Source organism: Orycteropus afer, unplaced genomic scaffold (assembly GCF_000298275.1).
Source record: "Orycteropus afer afer isolate SDZICR_OR568_19922 unplaced genomic scaffold, OryAfe1.0 scaffold00154, whole genome shotgun sequence".
NCBI classification, from domain to species: domain Eukaryota; kingdom Metazoa; phylum Chordata; class Mammalia; order Tubulidentata; family Orycteropodidae; genus Orycteropus; species Orycteropus afer.
In genome coordinates, this window is record NW_006921741.1 from 1,197,165 (window position 1) to 1,212,888 (window position 15,724).

At 40.8% G+C, this 15,724-nt stretch overlaps 1 protein-coding gene and 1 non-coding gene across 2 annotated transcripts in view; both read right to left on the reverse strand.

Moving 5' to 3' along the window:
* The window catches only part of LOC103201551 (prolylcarboxypeptidase), a 118,234-nt gene that overhangs the window by 81,501 nt on the left and 21,009 nt on the right, over window positions 1-15,724 (reverse strand). The window contains exon 2 of the mRNA XM_042781709.1: window positions 4,201-4,209. Within this exon, the coding sequence (XP_042637643.1) occupies window positions 4,201-4,209 (9 nt within the window). The remainder of the gene's footprint in view (window positions 1-4,200; window positions 4,210-15,724) is intronic.
* On the reverse strand, window positions 8,775-8,881 carry LOC122150505. Its single transcript, XR_006163701.1, has one exon. It is a non-coding gene; the product is annotated as a U6 spliceosomal RNA (small nuclear RNA).

Sequence of the window (15,724 nt, forward strand, 5' to 3'; positions counted from 1 at the left end):
TTCTTCCTTCAGTACCACTGGTTCTTGAGCATATGCTACATTCTGAAGTGGCTAGACATCGATCATTTTTAGTACAGTAATTGTGTATTCCTTCTATCTTCTTTTGGTGTTTCCTATGTCATTCAATTTCTTTGGCCCATAGAATCTTCATATTGCAACTCAGGGCTTGGATTTTCTCTTCAGTTCTTTCAGCTTGAGAAATGACAATCACAGACATCCCTTTTGGTTTTCCAAATCCAAGTCTTTGCACATGTTATTATAATACAAGTAACAAAAAACAAAATAAAAAACTGCCATCAAGTTGATTCTGACTCATAGCAACCCCCTTTGGGTTTCTGACGCAGTAAATCTTTATGGAAGAAGATTGCCCATTCTTCCTTCCACAGAGTGGCAGGTGGATTTGAACAATTAACCTTCTGTTTAGCAGTCAAATGCCTTAAGCACTGTGCCACCAAAGCTCCTTAATACTAGTAAGAGCTCTACTAAATTAGTAAAATAATTCCAAAGTCAACAGCTCCCCCTAGCACTTAAGAGAAGTTAACAAAGTAGATTGTATTTCATCTTTTTCCTCCAAAATGATTTAAAGAAAATGATGCTCTAATGGTTCTCAAATTTTGAGTTTTCCCTGTTCCACTCTGATGAGACCAAAGATGCCAGGGGCCACAATTCTCACCTGATTGCTCATGAAACAGCATAATTATCCTCACCAGACTTCATGGGGAAATTTTTCTGCCTGTGATGAACTAATAAAAATTCCACTTTTTTTGTTTTTTTAGCATGATATATGAGCATGACACTACATAATGCTAACAAAAAAGCTCTTCCTCCTCCGTGGAGGATCTTTGGTGAATTACGATGTGGGACCCACTGAAACAAACAAACAAAAAAAACCATTCTATTTTTAGAAATTGCTTTAAAATGAATTGTTTCTATTAGCATATTGAATCACACATTTTTAAAAGGCCTTTAGCACTCTAGGAGCTCTGGTGACATAGTGTCTAAGGCATTTGACTGCTAACCAGAAGGCTGGCAGTTCAAACTCACCGACCACTCCTCGGAAGGAAGGTTGGGCAATCTCTTCCGTAGTGACACCACCTCGGAAACCCAAGGAGGGGTCACTATGAGTCGGATCCAACTCGACGGCAGTGAGTTTCGGTTTGTATTTTTTTTTTTTTTAGCACTCTAAAAAATTAAGCTTTATGAAATCCCCACACAACTAGCATCCATAAAAGAAAGCAACTGAAGAAAATAACTGCCTAGTTCTCAGTCCTGATTTCACTGTAAAATGACTTCTGGATACTTTTTATATCATCTTAAAAAATACTCTATTGGTCACACAATGTTTTGTGTATTCATCCGGTCTGAATGATAAGGGCACTGTAAAAAAAGATAAAGGAAAGGAAGAGGATATCCTCAGCTGAAACCAAAGACTTCAGAACAATGACAGCAAGTTCAAACGCGACCTAGTTGCTTCCTTTGATTACTTTCAAGTGCTTTTGCCACAGTATGACCACTTTGTCTAGCAACTGCCCAGAGCTATCAGAGTGTACAGAGAAGTAACAGTTGGTGGTTATATTCATTTAACAAGTATTTCTTGAGTGCTAGACATGTAACTCAGAAGGAAGATGGGGCAATCTACTCCTGTAGTGATACTGCCTCAGAAACTCAAGGAGGGGTTGCTATGAGTTGGGTCCGACTCAATGGCACATAACAACAACAACAACAAGACGTGTAACAGTGAGTAAGCTAGACATGGTCACTGCCGTCACAGTACTTACAGTCTAGGGAAAGAAACAGATAGCAAATAAATAAACACACAGATAAATAAATGTTTGGAAACTGTCATGGTGCAGGTTTTATTCTGACAGAGAATGAAAGAACAGACGTAACTTGAATAAACTGAGAGAGAAGAGTCTTGGAGTAGGTGATAGTTAATTAAGCCTTTTACCACCACAGCCTTCTAGTTAGGTATGCCAACTGCGTGAAAATGTCCCAAGGTTCTATTAAACCACTTCTTACACAAAGTATTGCTTGGCCTTCCTGTCTTCTTTGTGCTTCCATAATTTTAACTCTATAATAGTGTTTTTCAAAGGTAGCCTTGCATTGTAGACATACCCATATTTATTTATTTATATTTATATATGACTTAGTATAGCAGATGATGTACCCATATAATCTCTAAGGCTTGATGGGATCCTATGTAATAAAAGTTAAAATTTATTGATCACTTCGTGTATATTATTCCCAACTGCCTCTATTAATAACATAAGGGTTACACTAAGAGCTATATGTCCATTATCTCATTTGTTATTCACATGAAGTGGAAAGCCTACATTTTTCCCCACCATACCATACTGCCTCCCCATTTCTTGTTTACCTCTACACCCCCACAGCACAAATCACAGTGCTCACAGGGCTTGCTCCATTGATGACAAGGTGAATTGAGTAGAATAGAGAAGTGGAATGTGATACCAAAAAATCAAATGACCTAACTGAACTGAGGCTATGCTGGTTAACTCTGCTCTGGGTCCTCAGGGCCACCAGCTAGACTCTGTTATCTTTCTAACAGAGGTGTGTCAGCCTCAGCATATATGAACAGATGTTGAAATTATCAAGTTAAAATCCAACTCAACCCTGAAAGTATAGAAGAGCGGTAAACACACAGGTAATTACAATTAATATTGGTCCTCCTTAGCAAGGACAAGGCCCTTTCACACACACACACACATTCCCTCCATTCCCAGAATGCCTACTATGTGTGGCTGGCTACAGTGGATATAAGTATAAAAAATGAAGACTTTATTCTCAAGGAGGTCAAGGTTTAGTAGGGGACACAAGTAAGCAAAGAAACTATTACTATGTAAGGAATATATGTTATGAATATGGGTAAGCACACGGTATCTGTTATGGCAGCAAAGAGGAGACATATCCAACAAGCCAGTGATAGAGAGGCTACAGTGAGAGTAAACTCAGAGGAGCTGATAAGGCCTCTCTTGGGGCCCTACTCAAATCTTTTCCAATTTCATCCCCTACCATTTGCTCCCTCTCCCACGTGATATTTCAGAAATCCTTGTTGTTGTGTGCTGTCGAGTGGAACCTGACTCATAGCAACCCCTCCTTGGGTTTCTGAGGCAGTATCACTATTAAAGTACTGCCCAACCTTCCTTCCAAGGAGTGGCTGGTGGGTTTGAATCACTGGCCTCCTGGTTAGCAGTCAAGTGCCTTAGGCACTACACTACCAGAGCTCCCTCAGAAATCCTATGGACATAATATGCTTTCTTAAGTCTCCATGTTTTTTAATGTAATTAAGTCTTCTGCCTAGAATCCCCTCATCCCTCACATTGATACAGAAAACTCCTACTGTTTGCTCCAAGTATTCACTCAAGCACTGTCTCCTGTGTAAAGCTTTCTAGGAAAATCCTCAGGCTTGAGAAGAGCACTCCTTCCATACTGATTCGAAAGCAGCCTATAGCCCAGCTGCTGTATTATCATTGTTTCGGATGGTGGCTCAGTGCCATGCAAAGAGCCCAGCTTTGTAGTATGACAGTCCTGAGATGCTAATTGCTAAGTGCCATTTACCATCTAGGTGATTCCAGCAATTTTTTCCGTTTCTGTGAACCTCAGTGGCCTCATCTGTAAAAGTGGTTAGTAATGCCTTCCTTACAAGGTTGTAATGATTCAAAGTAGTGTGTGTACAAGTCCCTGCCCACAGCATAGGCTCAAAATCTGTTGAAGTAATTATTACAAATAACCCCTATGCAGTATAGTAAATTACATAGTGTGGCTTTTCTAGCCATAAGTCTTTGTATGACTTATTCCACCACTCTGTGGTGGAATTTTCCATGAGCAACTGAGTAGCTCCTGATTGTTAAAGTTATCCACCTGGGGTATTTCTGTTGAGAGTGACATGAAGCAATCTCTGGGAAGTTCTCTCTCGGGTGTATAGAATTTTGATGTTGGGAATGGTTAGTTTGGCCACTCTGCCAGGCGCAAAAGGAGCCCTCCAAGAGGCAAAAAGAGTCTCTGACTGCTGGCTGAGAGATGTGCTGAGAGAAACGTGCTCCTGAAAGACATGAGAGACACATGCTGCTGAGAGAGAGATGCAAGAGACATGCACTGCTGAGAGTGAGACACAAGAGACATGCACTACTGAGAGTGACATGCTACTGAGACTGCCGGCTGCTGAGTGAGACGGCCAGCTGCAAGAGACTGGGTGCATTTCTGAACTTGAATTGTAGCCTGTTGCTGCCCCAGTAAACCCCATAATCTATGAGTTCTGTGTGGCCACTGCAGTGAATTGTGAAACCCAGCAGAGAGGTGGTGGGTGCTGCGGGAGGAACAGGTGGTAAAAGGGCTTGAGGGAGGCAGCATGTCTGGCCTCGCAAGAATAGGCCCTGGGCTACTGATGGTGATTCTGTCTTCCCCTTGTGGGGGTTAGAGGAAGTCAGAAGATGCAGCCTCCTTGCTCCCTTGGCACCCTCTGAGGAAAGTAACACCATCAATAATTTTATCTGTGGTATTAAAAGAACAGCATGGAAGTACACTGCAACCATATAGATATTTTCACAACATCTGGAATGTGACCCTGGGGAACGTAAAAGGCAGCTGGGGGATTTTCAAACCCTAGTACAGTTCTGTCCTCATTAAGGCAGTACAAGAAATGTAAGGCAGTCTTTAAATAAAGGATCTTCAATAAGGAAAAGAACTGCCAAACAGAATATAACCAAGAAAAGTTCTACCTCAAAAGCTCAGTTCATTTAACAAAAAAAAAAAAAAAGGAAAATAAACAGCATATTTTGAGGGAAATTATTCAGGGGTCATAATTATAGCTTGCTACTGCAAACTCCAACAGGACATTCCTTCCCTTTACAACTATAATCCTAGCAGCCTACAATTAGAAGATAATTACAACTATTTGTAAATGATGGTATTTTCATCTGATGGCTGAGGAACTCTCAGCACATCCCATTTTTAAATAGTCTATTTTGTTCATCTGCCAAAAGGATAAGTACTTAAGAGGTGAATCTTCTCCCTTCTGGTACCCTGCTTTGCAATGTGTTTAGAAAACACTATCCAAGTCAGAAAACCTTAAAATTAAGCCCTACTATCATGCAAATATGCAAACACTGAGAAGGAAAATAAGATGATGAAAAATAAAAGCTTAAGAAAAACAAGAAGAGGGTATAAATGGTATCAGTTCTGCCTGCCGCCATGAAAAAAAAATCACTCTGGAAGAAATGATTTGACTATACAGGAAAGTAGTCTCAAAATGGGGAGAATCGATATGGCTCTGCTAAGAGATATGCAAGTCCCTTCTCCCCCAAAAAGAATCATTTTCTTAGAATAGCAAAGTGTTTTCACCATGTAATTGTCACTCCTCTGAACTCTCATGGTCTATACCTCTTTGGCAATACTTTACTCCTGGTTTGTAATAAAGATAAGGCAGGTAGAATCTAGAGCACTGTTTTTCAAAATGGAGGCTGTGATCCATTAGTGGGTGTGGTAGTTAAATTTGTATGTCAGCTTGGCTGGGCCTGGTTGAGTGGCTGGGCAGCTGATGGTAGTTATTCCCCATGATGAGACTGACAATCAACTTCATGGTGGGATCTACCACAAGCAGCTGAGTAGCTGCCTTTGGGATGTGGTCTGCTTCCTGTATATAAGGAGAAGCCTTGGGGATAGTCTCTATCTTATGGCATGCTTGAACCCTGCGTGTAGCATGTTGTTCAGCAGCCTGCCATCCTCTGCCGACCTTGGGACTTACAATAGCTTTGTATTAATGGCCTGCCATGTGGTTTGGTAATATCCGGACTGTGCCATTTTATTTGTTGACCTTGGGCTTGTTAGCCTCAGCAGCCAGTAGCTGCCTGAGTGAAGAGACGCCTCTAGCCAGGAGCAAGAGGCAGAGCTGAAGCCCAAGGTCGAGGGGCTTTCACACACCCCTAGGGCCTGGCACTTTGAACTTGGACTTCTAGCCTCCTGAACTGTAAGAGAATAAACTCCTATTCAAGCATCCTGTTTGTGGTATATTCCTGTCAGGGCAGCACTAGGTAACCAGAACAGTGGGTTATGAAATCAAGTTAGTGGGTCAGAGTCAGCATTTTTCTTTAACAAAATTGCCTGTTATTCACCAACTAAGTTATAGAATTCCATGTTATGCAGCAACAAAGCAACAGAATTTGAAGTTCTTTTTATAAAGAAATTTGAAAAATCTAAGTTGCCTGAACTGCTATGCTCCTGTGGGTGTATTAATTCTAGGGCATGCATGCTTTCTACTTAAGGGACAAAACCAAACCAAACCAAATCTGTTTCCCTTAAGTCAACTCTGACTCCTAGTGACTCTACTGGATAGAGCAGAACTGCCTCATAGGCTGTAATCTTTATGGAAGAAGACTGCCACATCTTTTTCTTGCAGAGCGTCTGATGGGTTCAAACCACTGACTTTTAGTTAGCAGCTGAGCACTTAACCACTGTGCCACCAGGGCTCCACCACCTATTAAATTATATTCTAAGTTATAATTACAGTTCAGGCAACAAGAGCCATCTCACAAAGCAGAGCTCAGTTAAAAAATCAAATGAATGCTACAGACAATAAGTACTATGGGAACCCAGTGCTGGGCTGGGTCAATTGGGGAAGCTTCCCTTCAGAGTTCAGAGGTAGGGTTTAAACAGGACCCAGTAAGGACTGGATTGGAAGAGAGAAGGGGAAAAAAAAAAAAAACATTGTGTAGGCTGGCCTGGACTGAATCTGAAAGAACAGAGGGAATTAAGAGGCTATTGTCATAGTTCAGCCAGGAATTACAAAGGCCTGTTCAAGGGGCTTATCCTGGGAATGTAAAGGAAGGGGCAGAAACATGGAAAGAGTCATGGAAATGTCTTGGTGATTGACTGGATTTTAGTGTGGAGGTGAAGGTGAGAGAACTGGATGACTCCAAAGCTTTCTATCCCGGGTGATCAGGAGAAGAGTACTATCATTAACAGAAACGTGAAAAAAACAGAGGAATTTTATAGAGGGTCATGTAACAACATAAATGTTCCTGTTGTTAGGTGCTGTTCAGTCAATTCCAACTTACAGTGACTCTAATTGACAAAGTAGGACTGCCCCATAAGGTTTTCATGGCTGTAATGGAAGCAGGTAATACCAGGACTTTTCCCACAGAGCCACTGGGTGGGTTTGAACCACCAACTTTTCGGTTAGCAGCCAAGCACTTACCTATTTGTGCCACCAGGGCTCCTTTAACAACTTGTTTTGGACACCTATACCTCAGAGTTGCAGTGAGATACCCTTCACTTGAAAAATACTAAGCAGTATCCTATTCTTAAGGGGTTCACTACCTGGGAAAACCAAGGCTGATATTCAACCAGCTCTTAAAATACTTAAATGTTTCTACTCACCAACTGGCAAATAACTGCCTGAGCACACTGAATAAGAGCAAAAGGAGATAATGATCAATGATCCAGCCTGAGGAAAGGAAGCAAAGCAGTCCCATAAAGCTTCAAGAGAAGGTGATAGAAGACCTGAGCAGTGAAGGATGAACAGGAGTTTGCCAGGCAGAGAAGGAAGACAAACCATTCCAAGCAAAGAGACAGGCACTGTGTAAGCCACATACCAGCATACTCTGTACAAAACAAGGAGATGACCCATCTGTAGTGCCTGGCACGTAATGTTAATAATAAATAAAAATACTAGAGGTTTTTTCCTTGCAGATTTAATTCTTTGATTATGCTTTAAAACACAGGCAACATACTCTAGGAGGCAAGGGTCAGCCAGCTTGGAATTTAAAAGAAAAGAAGCATATGGAATCCAAAACATCAGCTAGGGTTGCCTGCACTTGTCAAATGTGTAAGGAAAAAAGATGGAAGCATAATGAATGAACTGGAAAAGTGAAATAGGAGCAAAAGAACACAGAAATGCCCACTACTACTTTCCAATTAACAGAGAAGAGTTTCCTGGAGGAGGATATGATTGAACAACAGAAGGGGAAAAATAATTCTCCCAGGGTTCTTGTGATGGTTGGATGATACGTGTGTGAGTACCTGGCAAGCATCTACAGAAAGTGAGGGTTTGAAATGGCCATGCACCTTGAAGGTCAAAGAAGAATTTACAGAATAAATCATTTGCAGAAGGAAAAAGAGGAAAGAGTAAATAAATGTGCGTATTTGGTTGTGTTGAGGAGTTGGAATGGAGAAAAAGGCTACCTGGAGAATAGAGACTATAAATAAATGACTATCAATTCAAATTAATAAGAGGATTTACCAATTTATAGAACTCTGTGAAAAGTCCTTCTGGAAATCTTTGAAGACCATGATCCATATTTTTTGGAAAGTAGCCCCATGGCGTTCATTGCAGCAAATATCCATTTTACCATGTGACACATTTTTCACAGATGGACCAAAACAATGACTGTATAGTAGCAACAGCAAAAAACTCTTCTATAACTTGCCTAATGTAAGATATTTTCTTTTTTTTTTTTTTTTAACTGCCTCTGATGCACTGTGTGGCACGTCAGGGACAGCAGCAGGTCTTCTTGTTGTTGTTATGTGCCTCGAGTCGGCCCCAACTCATAGAGACCCCTACGGAAGTAGATCACCCAACCCTCCTTCTGAGGGGTGGCTGGTGGGCTTGAAGCGCCAGGCTTCTGGTTAGCAGTCAAGTGCCTTAGGCACTATGCTACCAGTGCTCCTAGGGCACATAATAGCTGGGTGAGGTCTCCCCATATTATCACCGAAACGTGCCCATACAGTTCACTCTGTCGAAGTGTCGCCGCGTTAGTAAAAGTATGGAACGCTTCATGAATTTGCGTGTCATCCTTGGCACAGGGGCCATGCTAATCTTCTCTGTATCGTTCCAATTTTAGTATATGTGCTGCCTAAGCAGCACCTAATGTAAGATATTTTCATTTAATGTTTGTGATACCACAGAACATGACACACAATGTCATTCCCTCAGCTCAGTTCCACATGTATAGTTTGCTGCTGTGGCAGGAATCCAAGGTCCACTGATGAGTGAGATAGAAGGTTGCCATACCTTTAGGAGTTTATAGAGCAGTGCTCAGTAAATATGAATTTCCTTTTCTTTTAAAGGGTGGTTGTTTTTTTAGAAATTAAACTACATAAAAAGTTAAACAAAGAGCCTGTTTTAGTCTGCACTGGCTGCATCAATCATTGTCACTCAAAGCCAATTGTTCAAGAGAAAGGAAGTATCCAATGCCAAAGAGAAGAGAGTCATCATCACTGCTTTCCGAAATTGTTATATGAGCTGCTCCCTCAAAGGAAGAGACCATCAGTGCTCAGGAAGTGACAGGGTTTCCGACAGGGATTTCCAACAGTGTCTGCAGTGCGACCCATGGCTCAAAATGCATAAAAATAAAAATTCACTGACAAATGATAACAAGTACTTCCTCACTTTCCTATCTGCTGAAGCAGAGCCATTGTTTGGGTTGTAGTTCCTTGTTTAAATTAGGTTATTAAATCACAGTGATGCTGGCCCAGCATGCTAGTCATAAGCCATCAGGAAAGATTATCAAAAACACCAATTGTGTATCAAGCTTAAACACACACACATACTTTTGCACTAAGAAAATCTAATCAGTACCAAGGGCAATTTTAAAAAACTTTAGTTTTATTTTTCCTTCTGAAAATTATAAATATCCTGTGATGTATTCAAAAAAGAAGGGAATTTAAAGTCAAACCTGAGTTTGATTGCCAATTCTGCCATCTATTAGTTATTAGAACTTCAATAAGTCACTTCATGTCTCTGGGCCTGTTTTCTCACATTGTTGTTGTTATGTGCTGTCGAGTTGGACCCAACTCATAGTGACCCCTCCTTGGGTTTCTGAGGCGGTATCACTATGGAAGTAGATTGTCCAACCTTCCTTCTGAGGAGTGGCTGGTGGGTTTGAACCGCCAGCCTTCTGGTTAGCAGTCAAGTGCCTTAGGCACTACGCTATCAGAGCTCCTAACTGGTATTAGGAGAAATAAAATTTCTCCTAATTCCCCAATTTCATTACTTTCTAATCTAGATCCCTTTAATAAATACAAATAACTTCTACGTTGTTGTTGTTGTGTGCTGTCGAGTCAGACCCAACTCATAGCTACCCCTCCTGGGGTTGCCGAGGCAACCTTCCTTCCGAGGAGTGGCTGGTGAGTTTGAACTGCCAGCCTTCTGGTTAGCAGTCAAGTGCCTTAGGCACTATGCTACCAGAGCTCCTAATAACTTCTATAACTATATTTTAGGCTATGAATTAGAAAACCTTCAGTCTATTCCAGAAATATAGCTGGGAGAAAGGCAACATAATATAAAGGCTCTGTGTCAACAGAAACCAAACCAAACTCACTGCCATGGAGTTGATCCCAACTCAATGCAATCCCTCCTTAGGTTTCTGAGGTGGTTACCTCTACGGAAGTAGATTGCTCAACCTTCCTTCTGAGGAGTGGCTGTGGGGTCTGAACTGCCAGCCTTCTGGTTAGCAGTCAAATGGCTTAGGCACTTCGCCACCAGAGCTCAGAGCTGGTTTAAATCCTGGCTATATTGCTTATCAGCTATAAGATCATAGATAAATTACTTCACCTTTCGATCCCTTTATGCCTCTGAAAACAGGACTTGTACCTCTCTGCAGAGTGAAAGATAAATACATCAGCCACTTATGCAGAACTTGTAACATGATAAATGCAGGATCACTATGCTGGTCAACAGAATTGCACTCTGACCCACACCACTTCAAAACACTTAAAGTCAATGAAAGCTGCAAAGAAGGAATACTCAGGTGAAGCACGTACAAATGGAAACAGTAATAATGCCAACTTCACAGTGCTTAGGGACTCACCTCTAGCCTCATTTTCTCTGATGCACCAAATCCCAGTCTTCCTGGCCTCCTTTTAGTTCCTAACATGGCTTGCTTTCACCTAACTTAGGATCTTATACATGATGTGTGGTATGCCTAGACAGAAATCCCTATTATATTCATTTGCTAGGGCTGTCATAACAAAGTATCTCAAACTGGGTATCTCACAGTTCTGGAGGCTAGAAGTCTGAAATTAAGGTGTTGGCGGGGCCATGCTTCCTCCAACGCTATAAGGAAGAATTTATCCTTGTCTCTTCTAGATTCTAGTAGTTTTCAGCAATTGTTTGCATACCTTCACTTGAGGATGCATCATTCCCATGTCTTCTATCTTCAGGTAGCCTTTTCCACTCTAGATTCTATATATCCAAATTTTTCTCTTCACTGTATCATCATCAGTCATTGGATTAGTGTCCACGCAATCCAGTATAACCTCATCTTAACTTGATTACTTTTGCAAAAATCCTATTTCCAAAGGTTCCAGGTGGCCATAAATTTTGGGGCTATGCTACTCAACCTAGTACACCTATCACTACCTTCTCTTGGCTAGCTCCTATTCATCTTTCTGGTCTCTGCTTTACTACCATTACTACATAAAGCTCCAAACTCAGGATTCTGTTGCAGGTCTCACAATATCCTGCACTTCTTCGAAGCACATGTCACACCTGTAATGACTTGTCACTACCTTCTTTCCCACTAAACTGTAGGCTTCATGAGGTCTTTGTTCACAATTTATCCCAGGTATTAAAACTACTTATGATAAGTTTTGTAAATATTTGTTGAATGAATACATGATTGTACCACTTTAATATGCAAATGTTAGGTAGCATGATTAGATCTACTATAATAAAAGTGATACTTCACTGAATCATGTTGCAGGGCTCCTCAGAGAAAGTGCCTAAGAAAATCTGACTTTAACAAATCTACTGTTTCGTAACCCATGTGGGCAGTCACAACATGAACAGCAAGGAAGGTAACATCATGGGCTTGACAGCACTGTGGGCTTGGCAGAGTCACAGCTGCTTTTCCTCTTCAGTTGCAGTTCTAAGTGATCTAAGCCAGGATGGCTTAGACCCAACTGACATGTGCATAACAAAAAGTAAGGATTTTTAATATTAATTAATATATAGTTAACTGGCTCATGTTTGCAAATAAAAACCAAAACAATAAAAAATTACTCCCTGCATTCTGGTTCTCTACTAAGTATAGGTGGCACACAATGACCACAAAAGCAGTCTTAAAGGAGACATTTTTCCTAATTCCTCCATTCTTCATTCTTCCCCAGTCCTCCCCCATACATAAAACAACAAAAACAAAACAGGACTATAGTATTCCTTCCCATGACCTTTCTTTGTATGTGTCTTGGGAGAAAGATATATATTTGCCAGCACAGATGACTAGCTGCAGCTTCCAGACCACCAAAAGAAGAGAACAAGTAGCACTTTTTAAGTTGTCTGACACTGTACCATGCTCCCCAAAAGGATATGAGGCAGTTAGGACCCAAGTTTCCATATTTCTCACACATACACACACACACACACACACACGGATACGTGTATATTCCAGAAATACAACCTTCCTTACCCAAATGTGTAGGGAGGTGGGAAAAGGGGGAGAGGAAAGATATAGATAATAATTCAACAAACATTTTAAAGACAATACTCTACATTAAACAATGTGTGTGTAATATGAAGGAGTATGGACATTTAAAGTTAGAGTTCCTGCTTTAAAAGGGAAATAAAACAAAAGTACAACAAATTATAACACAGGGTTGGAATAAGACACATGCCAAGAGAGAAATATAAAGAAAGCTCTGACCTATCGTATATTCTCCAAGGGATTAAAATATGTTTCATGGAATACTGTTTAAATTAGGCCTTTAAGATGGATGGGACTGATAAAAGGAGGAGGGGCCTTGAGAGTGAGACTTTTCATGCATAGGGAACAATGTGGGCAAAGGCACAGAGACAGGAAAGGAAGGGGCATATGTGGAGAATAGATTAGCAAACTAGAAAGGTGAACTGGGGCCATAGAATGGAAGGCCTTGAATGCTCCAGAACTTTGTTCTTAATAAAGCACACAATAAGAAGTCAATGGAGGTTTCAAGCAGCAGAGTAATGTAAGAGGATTAAGAGGGTGATTCACATAACAATCCATGTGGCTGCAGCAGAGGAAGTACTGCAGGAAGCAAGAAAGACCAGTTAAGAGACTTTTCTAGTAATCCTGGCAGGCTGTATAGGGACCACAACATGCATGAGGGCCATATAAGTGAAAATAACAAATATATTTTGAGATGGAATCACTCAACTTGGTATTTACAAGGAGTAGGAAAGAAAGAAGAGTCTAGAATAACTGTGACACTTCAAGCTTTAGGGACTTTGTACTTTTCTGTTCTCATTCAAGTCAAATATCCCATCCTCAAATAAATCTTTCTGACATAAACCCTCTCCATCCACTGTACCCCATATTCATACACATATCACACTGTTTACCTCCTTCATGGCAATGATTACAGTCTCTAATTATCATATGTAAGGTTTATTTACTTATTATATATTTCTTTCCCATCCAGAAAATAAGGTCCACATGAGCAGACCATCTGTGCTCCTCAGAACCATGCCCGACACATAAGTAGACCCTCAATAAATATTTTTATTAATGATTACAGTGCTACTAGATGCAAGTCAATTATTATAATGAAATGTGCGAAGACCTGGAGTTAGAAAGCTAGAAGGGAAGAACGTGCTTGGCATTTCTCAAGCTGAATGAACTGAAGAAAAAATTCAATCCTCAAGTTGCAATATTGAAAAAGTCTATGGGCAAAATATTGAATGATGCAGGAAACATCAAAAGAAGATGGAAGTAATATAAGAGTCATTGTACAGAAAACAATTGGTCAATGTTCATCTATTTCAGGAGGTAACAAATGATCAAGAACCAATAGTATTGAAAGAAGAAGTCCAAGTTGCACCGAAGAAATTGGAGAAAAACAAGCCTCGAGGAATTGACAGAATACCCACTGAGATGTTTCAACAAATGGATGCCATGCTGGAGGCACTTACTCATCTATGCTAAATTTGGAAGACAGCTACCTGGACAACTGACTGGAAGATATCCATATTGGTACCCATTCCAAAGAAAGGTGATCCAACAGAATATGGAAATAACCGAATAATATCATTAATATCACACACAAGTAAAATTTTGCTGAAGATAACTCAAAAATGGTTGCTGCAATATATTGACAGGAACTTCCAGAAATGCAAGCTGGATTCAGAAGAGGACGTGAAATGAGGGATATCATTGCTGATGTCAGATGGAACTTGGCTGAAACCAAAGAACACCAGAGAGGTATTTACTTGTGTTTTATTGACTATGCAAAAGCATCCAATTATGTGTGCCATAACAAATTATGGATAACATTGAGAAGAATGGGAATTCCAGAACACTTATTGTATTCATGAGGAACCTGTAAATGGACCAGGAAGCTGTCGTTGGAACAGAACAAGGGGATACGACATGGTTTAAAATCGGAAAGGAAGTGTGTCAGGGTTGTATCCTTTCCCCATACTTATTCAGTCTGCATGCTGAACAAATAACCTGAGAAGCTAGACCATATGAAGAAGAAGACAGCATCAGGATTGGAGGAAGAGTCATTAATAACCTGCAATATGCAGACAACACAACCTTGCTTGCTCAAAGTGAAGATGACTTGAAGCCCTTGCTGATGAAGATTAAAGACTATAGTCTGCAGTATGGTTGACAGCTCAACATAAAGAAAACGAAAATACTCACAAGTGGACCAATAAGTAGAATCATGATAAATGAAGAGAAGATTGAAGCTGTCAAAAATTTCATACTACATGGATCCACAATCAACACCAATGGAAGCAGCAGTCAAGAAATCAGATGTCATATTGCACAGAGCAAATCTGCTGCAAAAGACCTCTTTCAAATGCTGAAGAGCTAAGATGTCTCTTTGAACACTAAGGAGTACCTAACCCAAATCATGGTATTTTCAATCATCTCATATGCATGTGAAAGCTGGACAATGAATAAGGAAGACCAAAGAAGAGCTGATGCTTCTGAGCTGTGGTGTTGGCAAAGAATACTGAAAACACCATGGACCTCCAGGAGAATGACAAATCTGTCCTGGAAGAAGTGCAGCCAGAATGCTCCTTGGAAGCGAGAATGGCCAGACTTTCCTCATGTTGTCAGAAGGAACCATTCCCTGTAGAAAAATATCATGCTTGGTAAAGTAGAGGGTCAGCAAAAAAGTGGAAGATCCTTGACTAGATTGATTGACATAGTGGTTGCAACGATGGGTTCAGGTATAGCAAGGATTGTGAAGATGGTGCACTACTAGGCAGTGTTTCATTCTGTTGTACATAGGGTTGCTATGAGTCAGAGCCAACTCAATGGTACCTAACAACAACAACAATATGATGCAAGTCATCATCTAAGCACATGAATTTGGTTTCAGAACTGCAGAACCTCCAAGTAGAAACATCAGCAGACAGATTGGAGTAGCAATTAAAATACACCATCTATTTTTAAAAAATGATCATATAACAAACAGGCTAACAATCTGCAAAAACGGCAAGGAGGCCACATGTTCTGACCTTCTCTAACCCCACAAGAGGAAGACAGGATTACCAGCAGTAACCCAAGGCCTATTCCTGCCAGGCCAGACATACTGCCTCCCTCCAGCCCTTTCACCAACCATTCCTCCCAAAGCACCCACCACCTCTCTCCTGGGTTCGATAATTCGCTGCAGTGGCCACACAGAACTCACGGATTACGGGATTTATTAGGGAAGCACCAGGCTACAACTCAAGTTCAGGAAGAACGCTCAGTCTCTCTCCCAGCCCACCGTCCCTCAG